Source organism: Dipodomys spectabilis, unplaced genomic scaffold (genome assembly GCF_019054845.1).
Source record: "Dipodomys spectabilis isolate Male_0828 unplaced genomic scaffold, ASM1905484v1 ptg000157l, whole genome shotgun sequence".
Lineage (NCBI taxonomy): Eukaryota > Metazoa > Chordata > Mammalia > Rodentia > Heteromyidae > Dipodomys > Dipodomys spectabilis.
Window position 1 is genome coordinate 8,763,897 of NW_024870834.1, and position 16,961 is coordinate 8,780,857.

Sequence of the window (16,961 nt, forward strand, 5' to 3'; positions counted from 1 at the left end):
GGGGTTTTCTTTTCTCAGGTTCAGCATTTACTGAAATACTTTCTAATGCTACCATGTCAAATTACATAATATAGCGGGGAAAAATACTAAGGGATTGGGAATGAAGCTCCAAGCACTTGCCAAGTAGGCTCAAGCACAGGGTTTCATCAAGCATCTTTCCTAATAGGAACAAAAAGAACAAGTCTGAGAGCAGGAAGGAGTGGGTGACAGTGGCCAGAGACAACAGAGCTGTCTGAAGTTGAAAATGATGGCATTCATGCTGAACAGTAAAGAAAAAGGGAGAAGGTCTCACAAAGAAGTCATATTGCCAGGCACTGGTGGCTCATTCCTGCAATCCTGGCAACTCAGCGGGCTGAGTTCTCAGGATCAAGGTTAGAAGAGAGCACAAGCAGGAAAGTCTGTGAGACTCTCATCACCAAATAGCCACCTAAATGCTGGAAGTGCAGCTGTGACTCAAAGTGGTACGTGTTAAGCTTTGAACACAAAAACTCTGAGATAGTGCCTGGCCTCAAGTTTAAGACTTATGACTGAACAAAAAATAAGTCATATTGGGCTGGGAAGGTGGCTCAGTGGTAGAGCGCTTGCCTTGCATGCATGAGGCCCTGGGTTCGATTCCTCAGCACCACATAAGCAAAAAGAAAAAAAGCCGGAAGTGGCACTGTGGCTCAAGTGGTAGAGCACTAGCCTTAAGCGGAAGAGCTGAGGGACACGCCCAGGCCCAGGGTTCAGGCCCCACAACCGGATCCCCCTCCCCCCCCCAAAAAAAATAAGTCATATTATGTCAGGCACTAGAGATTCATGCCTGTCAGCTACTCAGGAGGCTGAGATCTGAGGATCACAGTTCAAAGGCAGCCCAGGCAGGAAAGTCCATGAGACTCTGCTCTACAACGAACCAGCAAAAAGCTAAAAGTGAAGATGTGGCTCAAGTGGTAAGTGTGAGCAGATTTGGCATAAAAAGCTAAGAAAACCATGAGGCCGTGAGTTCACACCTCAGTACCAGCATTTTTTAAAAAGTGCACATTTCCTTGTCATTTTTATCAGGATAAAAAGTATTTCTGATGTGCTAAACAACCTTTGGAGGTGAATCAGCAGCATGACTAATTTAGCCATTGCTGTTAGTCACCTTCAGACACATGTAAAAAAAGAGATGGAATCAGGTGCCAGTGGCTCATGCCTGTAATCCTACCTACTCAGGAGGCTGAGATCTAAACACTATGCTTCAAAGCCAGCACAGGCAGGACAAGTCTGTGAGACTTTTCTCTCCAATTAAACACCAAAATGCAAAAAAGGAGCTATGGTTCAAGTGGTAGAACACCAACTAGCCTTGAGCACAAAAGCTTAGGAACAATGCCCAGGCCCTGAGTTCAAGTCCCAAGACTGGCACAAAAAAATAAAAATAAGGGGGGAGGGAGGAAAAAATAAAAAAATAATAAAAATAAAAAAGAGACTATTTGTGCAGAAGTTGGGTAGATAAGAAGTTAAATAAAAGTTAAGAAGTCAGGAAGTGGCATTGTGACTCAAGTAGTAGAGCGCTAGCCTTGAGCTGAAGAGCTGAGGGACAACGCTCAGGCCCAGAGTTCAAGCCCCACAACTGACCAAAAAAAAGTTCAGAAGTCAGCTGAAAGCTAACTGCTCTTAGCGTGGTAGGCACGAAGAAGCAGAGCCATTGAGAAATACAGCAGGATACAAAGGCAGAATGGTAACAGAATGTAGTTTCAAGCTGGGAAGAACAGGAACAGTATCAACAGTAAGATGGAAAGGAAAAATGAGAAAATAACTATGTCCTTAAGTAGGACTCTTTACAGACCAGCAAAATACTAATAATTATTTAGATGTGATCGACAGACATTTATGGCCAGCCTTTCCACCTTTGAGAACACTGAAATTTTCTATAATAAAAGCTTGTTAAAATTTCTGGAAAACAGGCATGAATTCTCTACCTAGCTTCCCATTCTCTATTTGAGCCTAAGGAGATCACCTTTTTTCATCGCATAAGTAATGTTCCATAAAAATGTACTTGAAAATACTTAATGTCTCATGAACAGAGAATGAAATATCACTACATTCTTACCTTGGTTTTTTTCTATTGAATCTCCTTTTGTTTCCTCTTCTTTAATGGGGGTACTTATTCTAGGTGTCCTACTTTGCCCTTGGACTACTTCTGCTAACAATTCTTCTTGAGAAGTTCGAGTTCTGGGAGCAACTGGAAGTGTTTGTTTCTGTGGGACTTTTATATAAAAGCAAGAGTTGACAAAGCAAATGCTATTAACACAAAAAAACTCAACAATGACCATATCAGATTCAACAATAAATGCTTTCCTAGGTTTAATGCACCTCATCCAAGGATACCACCTGTTTTTCTTATAACATTCCTAAGACAGACATCTGACTCATTACCTAAATGCACATAAATAATGTTGCTACACAATTTAAGCCATATTGCCATGAATATAATACAACACATATGGACTTATTTCTAACCAAAGCTGTTTAAAGCTGCTTCATGACGTGTAACTTAGTTGAAGAAAGAATATTCCAAGATCATAGGAACTCTCAAAATCTCATCATTCGTATATTGATGGTAAAAGAAGAGAATGTAAAGGTATGAAATTTTAGGTTGAATGCTGGCCTTTGCCTGATAAGCTATATGCCAAAGCTGTCCAAGGTTAGAGATGAACAAAAGCAACAGAAAATATCAAGATCAAAAACTATGGCACTTTACTTCCCTTCAGGAAGGAGCTCATTCAAAGAGATTCAGGGACCCAGGAGCCAGTGACTCATTCCCGGAATCCTAGCTACTCAAGAGAATGAGATCTGAGGACTGTTGTTAGAAGTGAGATTAAGTAAGAAACTCCATGTGACTCTTGTCTCTAATTAACCTCTAAAAAGCCAGAAGTGGAGCTGTGGCTCAAGTAGTAGAACCCTGGTCTTGAGCACAAAAATGCTCAGGGATAGAACCCAAGCTGAGTTCAAACCCCAGGACTAGCACAAAAGGAAAAAAAAAAATAGCATCCATCAACCCCTGGGTCCATTAACACACACACACACACACACACACACACACACACACACACACACACACACACACACACACACACACACACACACACACACACACACACACACACACACACACACACACACACACACACACACACACACACACACACACACACACACACACACGAGCTTAACAAGCTCTGTCAGAGAGCAAATATCACTGGAAGGGGTGAACGGTGGCAGAGGATGAATATAGTTGAAGAACTTTATATGAATATATAAAAACAGAATAATGAAACTATTTTAAGGGAAAAGGGGGAAATAACAAAGGGTGATAAAGGGTGAGATTGAAGAGGTACAATGTATACATGTATATTCATTTCCCTTGTAAAACAATGCCAATAAAATACTTAAAAATTGCACCCAAGAAAAACATACAAGATTTAAGTTACCTGCAGAATAGTTAGTTGTTCTTGTTACAGATTCTTGAGCTTCAGAAATAGCCTTCAAAATTAGATTCTTGTTTGCTTGTTTAGAAGGTGGAAGAGAAGGTCTAAAAGAGTTTCAAAAAATGTGCTTTCAAAACATTTGAAATTGCAGTTATTTACATGATCACCACCCTTTGGCCCTCTCTATTGTAAAATTTTTCCCCAATCTCAAGGGCAATGAAAAATGTCGTACATCTGACACTAATTATTTCAATAATTATCATCGTCAAGATACCCAGGCAAGCCAGAAGTGTAGCTCTGTGGTAACAAAACGCTTGCCTACCAAGTATACGGGGTTTCTGGCAGTTAAAGATTAATCCACAGCCATGTTCAGTTACCTCCTTTCAGGTTTTGCTGGCACTGACACACTGCTGGACACACTTCCTGTTCGGGAGCCAAAATCATCATCTTCTTCCTCCTCTTCTCCATCATGACTGAATTTTTTTACTTTAACCACTGAACTTACCATAGGCAACTTTCTCTTCCGAAAGTTTTCATCCTGCAATCAGATAAATTTATGCTAATCTAGTCTCAGAAAACAACAAAGTTCTACCACAAAACATTTGTTTAAGAAAAAGGTCAAGCACTGATAGTTCATGTTGGTCATCCTAACTACTCAGGAGCCAAGACTTGAGGATCACAATTTAAAGCCAGCCCGTGCAGACAAATCTGAGACACATGTCTAACCAGCAAAGTCAGAAGTAGAGGTTAGCTTAAGCTGAACATGGCCCTTCAGCAAAAAAGCTAAACAAGAGGTAACATTATGAGGTCCTGAGTTCAAGCCCAGTACTCACACAGGAACATAAAGAAAATAGTCATATTAAGAATTCAAGTCAGCCGGGCGCTGGTGGCTCACGCCTGTAATCCTAGCTACTCAGGAGGCTGAGATCTGAGGATCACGGTTCAAAGCCAGCCTGGGCAGGAAAGACCATGAGACTCCTATCTCCAATAAACCACCAGAAAACCGGAAGTGGCGCTGTAGCTCAAGTGGTAGAGCGCTCGCCTTGAGCTGAAGAGCTGAGGGACAGCGCCCAGGCCCAGAGTTCAAATCCCACAACTAGGGGAAAAAAAAAATCACAAAGAGGGGCTGAGAAGGTGGCTCAGTGGTAGAATGCTTGCCTTGCATGCCTGAGGCCCTGGATTCAATTCCTCAGCACCACATAAACAGAAAAAGCCAGAAGTGGCGCTGTGGTTCAAGTGGTAGCCTTGCACTGAATAGCTGAAGGACAGCACCCAGGCCCAGAGTTCAAGCTCCACGACCAAGCCCTCCTCCCCTCCCAAAAAAAAATAACAAGGAGCTAGGTGTTGGTGTTGGCTCCTGTTTGTGATAATCCTAGCTACTCAGAAGGCTGAGATTGAGGATCATGGTTCAAAGCCAAAAGCTAAAAAATAAATATATATATATATATACCTTAAACTATCAACTTCAGCTAAAACAAGAGCCTAATATTCATTTTATAAACAGCTACATCCAATACTATTGAAGAAAGTAGTTACTTGGTTGTTCTCTTAACAACGTAAAAAATCTAAAACCTATAAACCATCCAAAATTACAATTTATAGCTAACCCAATAGATAACTCAAACACTAGACATCCCAAGAAAGCAAAGGTATGTTTGTGTGTGTACAGATATATATAAAACCTAAGGAACTGGCCATGGGAGAAAAAAAATGACTGGGATAATACACTGTATACCAGAGAAATCAGCTTAAAAATAAATGTATAGGGTGCTAGGAATGTGGCTTAGTGGTAGAGTGCTTGTCTTGCATGCATGAAGCCTGGGTTCAATTCCTCAGTACCACATACACAAAAAAAGCCAGAAGTGGTGCTGTGGCTGCTCAAGTGGTAGAGTGCTAGCCTTGAGCAAAATGAGCAGCCCAGAGACAGTGCACCCAGGGCCTGAGTTCAAGCCCCAGGACTGGCAAAATAAATAAATATTATGTGTTTAGTTACTTCACATGCTATTTAATATCAATTAAGCCCCAATTTAAAATATATAATATACACATACACACACGCGCGCGCGCTGAAGAAACTGATTTAAGGCTCAGCATTAACTGTCTGCTTAGCAAGTATAAGATCCAAGTTCAAATCCTAGTAATAGAGGAAGAAGCACCTCAACACATTAAAAAAAATAAAAAACAGCAGAGTACTAGTGGCTCATGCCTGTATAATTTCAACCTACTAAGGAGGCTGAGATCTGAGAACTGCAGTTCATAGATGGACAGGGCAAGAAAGTCCATGACACTTTTAATTCCAATTAGCCACCAGAAAATCAGAAGTAGGGCTGTGGCTCAAAGTGGTAGAGTACTACTAGCTTTGAGCAAAAGAGTTCAGGACAGAGCCCAGGCCCAGAGTTCAAGCCCTATGACCAAAAAGGAAAAAAACAAAAAACATACAAACCTCCATACTCATTTTTTCCAAGCTGGTTCTGAAGAAGGGACTGTAAGTCTCTTCCAAACTGTTAAGCAATTCTGGTTCGCACAAACGTCCTGTTTCATACACCTGGCTATTCTGTATTTCGAGTTGCTTGGCAGCATGAATACTGTTTTGCTGCTGCTGAAATTGCAACCTATTTAAATGACCACCACCATCTGCATTTCTACTTGCAGGTGGTCGATAAATTTCAATAGAAGGACGAGAGGAACCGTATGTAAGTGTCACTGTAGGTTTCTTCTGAGATAAAGGATTCTCTTGTACAAAATTGAGGTCTTCATCAATGAGGTCATCTGGCTCTGGCTTAATGTCAATCACATCTTCAGAGAGTGCCGGCTCCCTCAAGGGTTTCACTGTTGACATTAGTCGGGTTGCAGCACCATCATCATAAGTCTGTCTATTAAAAAAAAAAAAAAAGTGTATTACAACCAAATTAGAACTATACATATGCTTCAAAAATATATATATGTACATATGTAATTTGTGATATTGGAGTTTGAACTCAGGGCCTGCAAGCACTCTTCCACATGAGCTATTCTACTAACCCCTTTTGTGTTTGGGGGATTTTTCTGGGGCCAGTCCAGGGTCTTGAACTCAAGGCCTGGGCATTGTCCCTGAGCTTTTGAACTCAAGACTAGCACTCTACCACTTGAGCCACAGCTCCACTTCTGACCTTTTTTTTTTGGCAGTTAATTGGAGATAAAGTCTCACAGACTGTCCTGCCCAAGCTGGCATCAAACCATCATCCCCAGATCTCAGCCTCCTGATTAGCTAGGATTATACATGTGAGCCACTGGCACTCGGCTTGTGTTGGTTATATTTTATATAGGGTCTCCTGTTGTCTGAGCACGTCAGGACTGCGATCTTACCTGTGCAACCCCAGGCTGCAGAGGACATGACAGGTTCCATGTCACTGTACCCACCCATCATGCTTCTTCTCCTGAAGCTGAGAAGACAGGCTCAAGCCACTGCACCCCGCCACTAGTTGAGATAGTCTCTCTCAAACTTTTTCCCCCCCATGCACTAACCTCAAACCAAGATCCTCTAATCTCTTCTTCCTAAGCAGCTAAGGTTACAGGCTTGAGCTATCATGTTCATCAATGAGGGCAATTTCATCTCCAAATATTCAAAGAACACTTAAAAAATTAGTGAATAAATATGGGTACTTCCTTTATATGTTTTAATCAAAAGTATTTTTAAATTACATTTTTTAGGGGGGAGGGCCAGTCATGGGGCCTGAACTCTGGGCCTGACCCTCAGCTCTTTAGCTCAAAGTTAGCACTCTACCACTTGAGCCACAGCACTACTTCTGGCATTTTCTGCTTATGTGGTGCTGAGGAATCGAACCCAGGGCCTCATGCATGCAAGGCAAGCACTCCACCACTGAGCCACCTTCCCAGCCTTTAAATTTTTTATAACTTTGCTACATTTGAAATAGAAGATAATCACTTAGATTTACCCATTATTTTATTTAAAAAGTCACTCATTATTTTCAAAAATTTCTGAAAACAGAAACTGAAAGGTAAGAAAAAATGTAGCTGGGCGTTGGTGGCTCACGCCTCTAATCCTAGTTATTCAGGAGGCTGAGATCTGAGGATCGCAGTTCAAAGCCAACCAGAGCAGGTAAGTCCATGAAACTCTTATCTCCAATAAACCACTAGAAAACCGGAAGTGGCACTGTAGCTCAAGTGGTAGAGCGCTCGCCTTGAGCTGAATTGCTGAGGGACAGAGCTCAGGCCCAGAGTTCAAGCCCCATGACCAATAAAAAAAAGAACAGCAAAATACAAATGCCACATACAAACACCCATTTGCCCCCATTAGACCTATATAGGATTCTTACCTAACACTAGTGGTTTTCTGTTCCTGTGAACTTGAAGAACCTCTGGAATCTCTTTTCTCAGATCTAGTACTAGAAATGGTGAGGGGAGGCACTGTGGCTTCATGCCTTCTCTCATCTCCCCGGCTGAAACTGCTCTTGTTTGAAGGCACATTACTATCAAAGATGTTGGTATCCGGAGACTTTAGACTAGAAGGCTCTGGGAAGAAAAACACATGGTCTAGTTTAATCTCTTTTCACTACTTTAAACTTTCTCTTCACCAACTCAAAAGCAATAGAGGTTTATTTAAAGTTTTAAAATATAATCACCTATTACATAAAAGATGATTTTTTTAAATACATGTTTTAAAAAATTTTAATACATGTTTTAAAAAACAAGACGTTTTTGTATTTGAGAATCATTCTATACATAATAATAACTTATTCAACTTATTACTGGACTTGTAAGTACTTTTCAGTTACACAATAACAAGACAACTAGTTTTTGAGGTTAATTATTTGTACGTGTATAATTACTTTTAGGATAAGGCGCACCCTTTCATAGTTATTATCAAATCACACTAAATTTACTGATCTGATATTTATAAAATTGTAGTTCTTGCTGGGCACAGGTGGCTCACGCTTGTAATCCTAACTACTCAGGAGGCTGAAATCTGAGGATCGCAGTTCAAAACTAGTCCTGGCAGAAAAGTCCTCCGTGAAACTCTTATCTCCAATAAACCACCAGAAAACTGTAAGTGGTGCTGTAGCTCAAGTGGTGGAGCACTAGCCTTGAGCTGAAGAGCTGAGGGACAGCGCCCAGGCCCAGAGTTCAAGCCCCACGACTGACAAAAAAAAAAAAGAAAAGAAAAAGTAGTTCTTTACAAAGCTCAAATAAACCACTGTTTTCAAAGTTTTGGAGCCTTTTTTCCCTAACCTTTTCCCCATGAGTTTTAAAACTAAAAATTCATATGCTACAGTGCCAAGAATTCCCAAAACCCTCAATGTTACAAATCTTACCAGTTGTAACAGAACGAAGCTTATCTAATACACCGTGAAGCCTAAAAACAAAAACAAAAAGCTTCACTCAAGATTGCTATTCCATATTTTCCAACATTATAAACAGATAAGGTATAAGACAACAGATCAATAATAAGATTAATGTCTCCTTTTTAGATCTTAACAAGGGTTTAATTCAGTATAACAAGATTAAAGTAGGGAAAAAGAAAAACATTCCCTGCTCTCCATGCTGGAAATAGAATTTAAAGACTTCAAAAGTTAATTTTTTTTTTAAACTTCTTGTTGCCAGGCACCGGTGGCTCACACCTCTAATTCTAGCTACTCAGGAGGCCGATATCTGAGGATTGTGGGTCAAAGCCAGCACAAGCAGCAAAGTCCCTGAGACTTTTTTTTTTTTTTTTTTTGGGGGGGGGGGGGGGGTCCGGTCCTGGGGCCTGAACTCTGGGCCTGGGCGCTGTCCCTCAGCTCTTCAGCTCAAGGCTAGCGCTCTACCACTTGAGCCACAGCGCCACTTCCAGCTTTTTTCTTTTTGCTTATGTGGTGCTGAGGAATCGAACCCAGGGCCTCATGCATGCAAGGCAAACACTCTACCACTGAGCCACCTTCCCAGCCCCTTCCTGAGACTCTTACCTCCAAATAACCACCTAAAAACTAAATGTGATGCTGTGGCTCAAGTGGTAGAGCACTGGCCTTTAGCTGACAAGCTAACGGACAGTGAGCGCCCATGCCTAAAGTTCAAGCCCCACCACCAACCAAAATAAGAAGTGGAGCTGTGGCTCAAATGTAGAGTGCTAGCCTTGAGCAAAAAAGCTCAGGGACAGAATCCAGGCCCTGAGTTCAAGCCTCAAGGGACTGACAAAACATACATACACAAATTGTTTATTTTTCTTTCTTTTAAATTCCAAGATATAAATATGACTGAGATTTTTGTTGAATGCATACAGGTTTACAAACTGAAAAAAGGCTAGGGATAAGGGGTAGTAAAACTGTCTGGTATAAGGTAACTCACTGGAAGGAAAATGCAGTAGAGAAACCAATCTACATCTAGTACTCAGTAATGTAGCAGTCTTTGCTCAGAGGAAAAAGCACTGAGATGCAGAAATTACCAAAAGAAAGCTACCTACAGATGACATAGGCAAACAGGCAAACAACATTAGCTGACTTCATTCTCATGGTAATTCTGTAAAACAGGTAATTAACTATCCTTTCACACATGAAGAAACAAGGCTCCAGAGGCTGCGCACTTAGCACACACAAATTGCCTCTCTACACTGAACTGGAATGGCAAGCACCTTATTTTAGACAGAACACTCTGATTTTCCCTAAACTTTAGTCTAAGACATAGAGAGTCTGAAACTTACCACACGGTGAACCGAACTGTGTTGTTCCCTAGAAACAGGGACAGGTCCTCTGTCATTTGGTCCTGACTTTTCTTGTTGGCCACCATCACCATAATGTAATCAGGAAGTTCTTCGTCTATTTAAAAGGAAAATTATATCAAAACTTTCTTTCCTTCATATTTAATATTTAAAGTTGATGTAACTGAAAATACAAATCCAGCTTTCAAAATTGTATCTCATTCTATACTGGAATTATATTAGACTAGACAAGAAAGCTCAGCTTTAATTTTTTTTAATTACTTATTTTTTGTTTATGTGGTACCAAGGAATAAACCCCAGGCCTCATGAAGCACTCTACCACTAAACCAAATTCCCAGCCAAATTTTTCTTCCTTTTCATTACACAAGTCTAATTATTAGAAAGTGGAGAATAATGAATAGTTGTTGAGTTTCTACTTATAAAACAAGGCATCTCAGATTATAGAAATCTTCTTTTTTTTTTTGTCAGTCATGGGACTTGAACTCTGACCCTGAGCGCTGTCCCCTCAGAACTTCAGCTCAAGGCTAGTGCTCTACCACTTGAGCCATAGTGCCACTTCTGGTGGTTTACTGGAGGTAAGTCTCATGGGCTTTCTGCCCCGGCTGGCTTTGAACCAAGATTCTCAGATCTTAGCCTCCTGAGTAGCTAGGATTACAGGTGTGAGCTACCGGCACCCAGCTAGATTATAGAAATCTCAAGAGTGCATTCATTTCCCAGAGGATTAAATTAAAATGGCTAATTTTAAATAATTTATTTCAGAATAGTACTCCTATCACATTAGCCCAATAAATTAACACAATTTTTATTTATATTAAAATTTCTTCTTTTTGCTTATGTGGTGCTGAGGAATCGAACTCAGGGCCTCAGGCATGCAAGGCAAGCGCTCTACCACTGAGCCACCTTCCCAGCCCTATATTAAAATTTCTAAAACAAAGGTTTAGTGCAAACAGTTTGCTGCCCACGCTGGCTTTGAATGGTGATCTTCAGATCTCAGCATTCTGAGCAGCTAGGATTACAGGCATGAGCCACCAGCAGCCAGCTTACTTTCTACCTTTTTTTTTGGTCAGTCATGGGGTTTGAACTCTGGGCCTGGGCGCTATCCCTGAACTCTTCAGTTCAGGCTAGAGGTGTACCACTTAAGCCACAGAGCCCACTTCTGGCTTTTTCTGTGTATGTGGTGCTGAGGAATCGAATCCAGGGCCTCATGCATTTGAGGCACAACTCACTTTACTATCTGGTTTAAAAGACATATAGATTCTAATTGTTGTTTTTTCCATTTAATCTGATGTGGTAATGTTCACATTGAAAAATGTGAAGAAAACTTAGTCTCACGGATATATAGTTGGAAAAGGAACATTTTAATAGCTTTTACAGATAACATAGAGTCTTCTTTGATACTACACTGAAACACAACAAGTTTTAAGTCTGTTAAGTTTCTCCACAGTCATCACAAAGTCTTCCAGTACTGGGAAGCTGTCAAGTTCATGAAAGTAGATACAAATTTTCCAAAACTCGAATTTTTATTTCTAAGTTCAATTTACTTATCATTGGCAACAAAGTTTTTTTTGTTTGTTTGTTTTTAACCCCTACATCTGCCAAAATATCTAAGAATATGCATCTTAGCTACTCAGGAAGCTGAGATCTGAGGACTGTGATTCCTGGGCAGGAAAGTCTGAGACTCCTATCTCTAAAAACGACCAAAAAGCTGAAAAGCAGTGGCTCAAGTGATAACAGTGCTAGTGTTGAGCATGCCAGGTCCATATTACAAGCTGTAGGTTCTGTAGGGGATGATGGTGGGGATGGAGTTAAAAATGTTTCAGGAAGGAAGTGGCGCTGTGGCTCGAGTGGTTGAGCGCTTGCCTTGAGCTGAAGAGCGCAGGGACAGCACCCAAGCCCAGAGTTCAAGCCCCATGACCGAACAAAGAAAAAAAAAAAAGCTTCAGGAAGCTGGGCACTGGTGGCTCACACCTGTGATTCTAGCTTCTCAGAAGGCTGAGATATGAGGATCACGGTCCAAAGCCAGCTGGACAGGAAAGGCTGTGAGACTCTTATCTCCAATAAATCACCAGAAAACGGGAAGCTGTGCAGTGGCTCAAGGTACAGTGCTAGCCTTGAGCTGAGGGACAGCACCCAGGCCCAGAGTTCAAGCACTACGACCAACAACAACAAAAAAATGTTTCAGGAAAATTTAGTGGCTAACTTGGTGTTCAACTCAATCACATACATCTGTTTTTCCTCCCTTTCTTCAGCTAGTTTGGGATTTGAACTCAGGACTGCATGCTTGCTAGCCAAGCAAGTACTCTACCACTTCAGACATACCCCAAGCCCTTTCTGCTTTAGCTGTCTTTCAGTAAGGGTCTCTGTCCCCCTACCCTCAACCCCCAGGATCCTTGGACTTACAAGTCCAACATAGCTGGAATTCTAGGGGTAAGCCTATGTGCCTGGCAACAAACTGTTCCCTATAAAAGTTATCTTCAGAGCTGGGCACTGGTGGCTCATGCCTGTAATGCTAGCTACTTAAAATGCTGAGGTCTGAGGACCGTGGGAGGAAAGTCTTTGAGAATCATCTCTAATAAACCAGCAGAAAACTGGAAGTGACACTATGGCTCAAGTGGTAAGAGTGCTAGCCTTTGAGCAAAAAAAGCTCAGGGACAGTGCCTAGACCCTGAGTTCAAGCCTCAGGACTGGAGAAAAAAAAGTAGCTATCATTTTTCTAGGAACTACCAGCTTTAGAGTCAAACTGTCCCAGGTCTCAATAAAACTTTGCTAAAGTAGGCAAAACTCAGACTTTCCTGTCTGAACAACTATGGATATTATCACATACCTTTTCAGTGTTTTCTTGGGTATGTTAAGTACATAGAGAACACACACAGAGAATCAGCAAAGGCCAGGCACATGGCCCAGTGAAAACTCATTCTGACAGTAGTAGATGAACATTCAAGATCTAAAGATAAAACTCAGTGAATCAGCTGAACACTGGTGGCTCAAAACTATAATCCTAGCTACTCATGAGGCTGAGATCTGAGACTGCAGTTTAAAGCCAGCCTGGACAAGAAAGTCCATGAGGCTCATCTCCAATTAATTGCCAGAAGTGGAACTGTGGCTCAAGTTGATAAAAGTCTCAGGCATAGGCACAAAAGCTAAGGGAGCAGCGTCTAGAACCTGAATTCCAGCTCCAGTACACATACACAAGTATGTGTATACACACACACACACAAATTTGACACATTACAGAAAATTAAGCCACAGTCTTAACTCAGAAAAGTAAACTCAAAACATCATATTAGAGTTGGGGAAGAAGGTGTAGTAGAGACTGGAAGAAGAGGTAGGTTGGGGCTGGGAAGGTGGCTCACTGGTAGAGCGCTTGCCTCGCATGCATGAGGCCCTGGGTTCGATTCCTCAGCACCACATACGCAGAAAAAACCAGAAGTGACGCTGGGGCTCAAGTGGTAGAGCGCTAGCCTTGAGCTGAAGAGCTGAGGGACAGCGTCCAGATAGTGGGCTCAGAGTGCAGGCCCCACGACAGGAAAGAAGGAAGGGAGAAAGAGAGAGAGGAGGTTGCTGATTGCCAGACTGTTCCATAAAACGCAGCCCAAGAAGAACCCACCAAGGCGACATTGGGTCGAAGGTCAAAAGCACGCCTAAAATACGGAAAGCTGCGAAGCCTACAGGCATTCTCGTAGGTTTAACAACAAGGCAAAACTTACCCACGTAAGCTCCTAATTCTTGCAATTTCCCTTTAATGGCACTCTAGGCGGGGGAGGGGGGGGGAGATAAAGCAAAGGTGAGAACAGCAGGCGAGCGGACCTTCCGCGGCGTCGCGCCCGCGCGCGCCCCCCTTACGCACCCCCGGGGGGGAGGTGGCGCGCGCCTCACCCGGGGGACCCCGCGCGCGCGCCCGGCGCACTCCCGCCCCGGGGGTCCCACCGCGCGCGCGCGCCCGGCGCACTCCCGCCCCGGGGGCCCCACCGCGCGCGCCCCGCGCACTCCCGCCCCGGGGGCCCCACCGCCCCCACCCGGCGCACTCCCGCCCCGGGGGTCCCACCGCGCGCGCGCCCGGCGCACTCCCGCCCCGGGGGTCCCACCGCCCCCACCCGGCGCACTCCCGCCCCGGGGGTCCCACCGCGCGCGCGCGCCCGGCGCATTCCCGCCCCGGGGGCCCCACCGCCCCCACCCGGCGCACTCCCGCCCCGGGGGCCCCACCGCGCGCGCGCGCGGCGCACTCCCGCCCCGGGGCCGCCGGGAGGGGGCGGGGAGGTGCCTCGACCTCCCCTCCCTCCCCTCCTCTCCCCTCCCCCCTCCGCCGCGGCCCGCGACGCACGAGTTGCGCCTCGGCCTCGCTGCGCGACTCCCGCCATTCCCGCACGCGTCCCCGGGGACCCGGCCGCGACCACCCCCCCCCCCCCCGAGGCCCGCCGCTGTCGCCAAGACCGGAAGCGGTGACGACGAGGCGGCGCGGCGGGACGAGCCCCCCGGCCCCGTTACTCCTGGCAACCGCCCGCCGGGCCTGGTTCCCCGCCGGCCGCCCGGCACCGGCTGACGCCGGCCTCACCCGGATCTTTCGGCTGATCTCGGTGCCAATCTCCATGGCTCAGCGGCGGGCGTCCGAGTCGGCAGCACAGCACGGCGCGGCGCTTCGTTCCGCTGGAGCCAGCCGCTCGACCCCCGCACGCTCCGGGCTCGAGCCTCCGCCGCCTTCACGGCCGCCCCGCCGTGTCCCCGCCCCCGCCGGCCCAGCACCCCCGCGCGAGCGCAGAGGGGAGAGGGAGGGTGTGCGCCTGCGCACGCGCCTGCGCACGTCTCACGCTGCCGAGCCTGGGGACTCGTGCTGGTGACCCCTGCTGGCGGCACGGAGGACCGCGGCGGGCAGGCGGCCTGGCTGGGCGCAGCCTCTACTGTACCTCGGAAGTGCTGCTCCCCGTCCGCCCTCGTTCTCGGTTTTACTCCCCTTTGGATAGTAAGAAGGACATCAAAGTGTAAGATCTGGATTCAAATTCCAGCCTTTCCTTACGGTTAAAATGGTACGGATGCTGCTTACTTGACTCTGAACCTTCCAGTTTCTTACCTGTGTCTCCTAGAGGTGTCACTAATTCCACACAACTGATTCCATCCGACACGGTCCTGACTGCGAACTCCACAGCGCTCAAGGATCGGGTTCGGTCTCTCTGAGCCCTGCCCACATCCTGGCCTTTCAGAATGACTCTTCTCCCCTTTCTTTACCCCTCCTCCTTCACCGTCCCTTTCCCTCCTCCTTCCCTTTCCCTCTCCCCACCCCCCTTCCTCCCCTTCCTCCTCCTCTGTTTTCCCCCCTTCCCTCTCCTTTTCTCCCTCCTCCATCACCTCCGCCTCCTCCCCCTTTGGACTTCTTTAATGTTCCTTTTCCTTGAGTTTTCAAACTCCCCAAGTTTTAAGTGACTAGGCCTAGTTTATTTTCTCCAAATCCAGGCATTACGAGGTCATCTTCATCACCTCCCCTTCTCACGTTCAAATTATTTTCTACAGCAGTTTTCCTTATTTATCTCCTTAGTAACTCAATTCTGTCTGTCTCTGATCACAATATTTTGGAAGCAGAATAGACATAAAGGGAAGTTTCTCCCCCAGCTGCCACTAACTCCTAAGATTGGTTTCTATTAGTTATCTCTTGCTGGATAATAAATGACCACAAAACAAGCCAAGCACTAGTGGCCCATGCCTGTAATCCTAACTACTCAGCAGGCTGAGATCTGAGGATACAGGCTCAAAGCCAGCCTGAGGAAGGTAGAAAGTCCATGAGAGCTTATTTCCAATGAACCATCTGATCCTACGGTATCTAAATGGTAAATACTAATGTGACTATATATTTTATAATGTAAATTTGTGTGTGTTTTAATTCTTCATAAATTGTAAAACTGCAAAAAATTGTAAAAATTGTAAAAACTGCAAAATTGTAAAACTGAGCTCTAGACTGGGTCTAGACAGTTCTACAAAGTCTCTTTCAGGATATTGGATACATAATAAGCATCTATTAAATATTTGTAGGTTAAAAGATATCAAAGACTTACTTTAGAAAAGCATTCTTCTGCCGGGCGCTGGTGGCTCACCCACCTGTCATCCTACCTACTCAGGAGGCTGAGATCTAAGGATCATGGTTCAAAGCCAGCCCTGGCAGGAAAGTTCATGAAATTCTTATCTCCAATAAACCACCAGAAAACGGGAAGTGGCTCTGTGGCTCAAGTGTAGAGTAGTGCTTGCCATGAGCAGAAGAGCTGAGGGACAGTGCCCACGCCCAGAGTTCAAGCCCCATGACCAACAAAAGAAAAGAAAAGAAAAAAGAAAAGCATTCTTCCTCTATAAATCCAATTATTGTAGATACCGCATTAGTGGGAGGCAGAGAAGCAGTGTGACTGGAACTACACTGGCTGGGTTTGAATGGTGGCCCATGAAAACTTAGGCAATTTATTTCTTCTCTCTGTGCCTCAGTTTCCTCATCTTTGGCAGTTATTCTAGTTTCCACTACAAAGAGTCATTATGAAGTAAGTTAATATTTGTGGAGCAGACTGCTACCTCATAGCTGCATTATGCTTGTTTATTAAAAATTAAATGACTGCAACTGAGCCAGACACTGGTTGAAGCTAGAGCACACAGATGAGCAAGACAAAGTCTCTGCTTTCATGCCACTCAGTCTGAATGAAGGTAAGCCCTTTTACTATTTCTTTACGCACCTTTTTAGAACTAAGAATAAAAGCATTTTTATCATTGTTGGATCATTGGTAAATTGTCAGTCAATATATAGATAATACTAGGTGAGGGATCTTTAAAAATATAAAATGTTAGCTGGCTGC

The 16,961-nt window shown here is 44.4% G+C and overlaps 1 protein-coding gene and 1 non-coding gene across 6 annotated transcripts in view; one reads left to right on the forward strand and one right to left on the reverse strand.

Annotated features, from left to right (window-relative positions):
• The window catches only part of Zc3h14 (zinc finger CCCH-type containing 14), a 42,757-nt gene extending 27,911 nt beyond the window's left edge, over window positions 1-14,846 (reverse strand). For 2 of the 5 annotated variants that reach the window (XM_042692506.1, XM_042692503.1), the window contains exons 1-9: window positions 14,693-14,845; window positions 13,848-13,890; window positions 10,123-10,237; window positions 8,762-8,802; window positions 7,766-7,961; window positions 5,893-6,322; window positions 3,827-3,987; window positions 3,453-3,553; window positions 2,072-2,227 (exon numbers count right to left, since the gene is read on the reverse strand). In XM_042692506.1, the coding sequence (XP_042548440.1) occupies window positions 2,072-2,227; window positions 3,453-3,553; window positions 3,827-3,987; window positions 5,893-6,322; window positions 7,766-7,961; window positions 8,762-8,802; window positions 10,123-10,237; window positions 13,848-13,890; window positions 14,693-14,728 (1,279 nt within the window). In that variant the 5' untranslated portion in view covers window positions 14,729-14,845. Of the gene's footprint in view, window positions 1-2,071; window positions 2,228-3,452; window positions 3,554-3,826; window positions 3,988-5,892; window positions 6,323-7,765; window positions 7,962-8,761; window positions 8,803-10,122; window positions 10,238-13,847; window positions 13,891-14,692 lie in introns of all 5 variants that reach the window. The other 3 variants (XM_042692504.1, XM_042692505.1, XM_042692507.1) reach the window with 3 other exon arrangements.
• On the forward strand, window positions 1,014-1,135 carry LOC122118915. Its single transcript, XR_006149466.1, has one exon. It is a non-coding gene; the product is annotated as a small nucleolar RNA SNORA19 (small nucleolar RNA).
• Window positions 14,847-16,961: the final 2,115 nt, after the last annotated feature.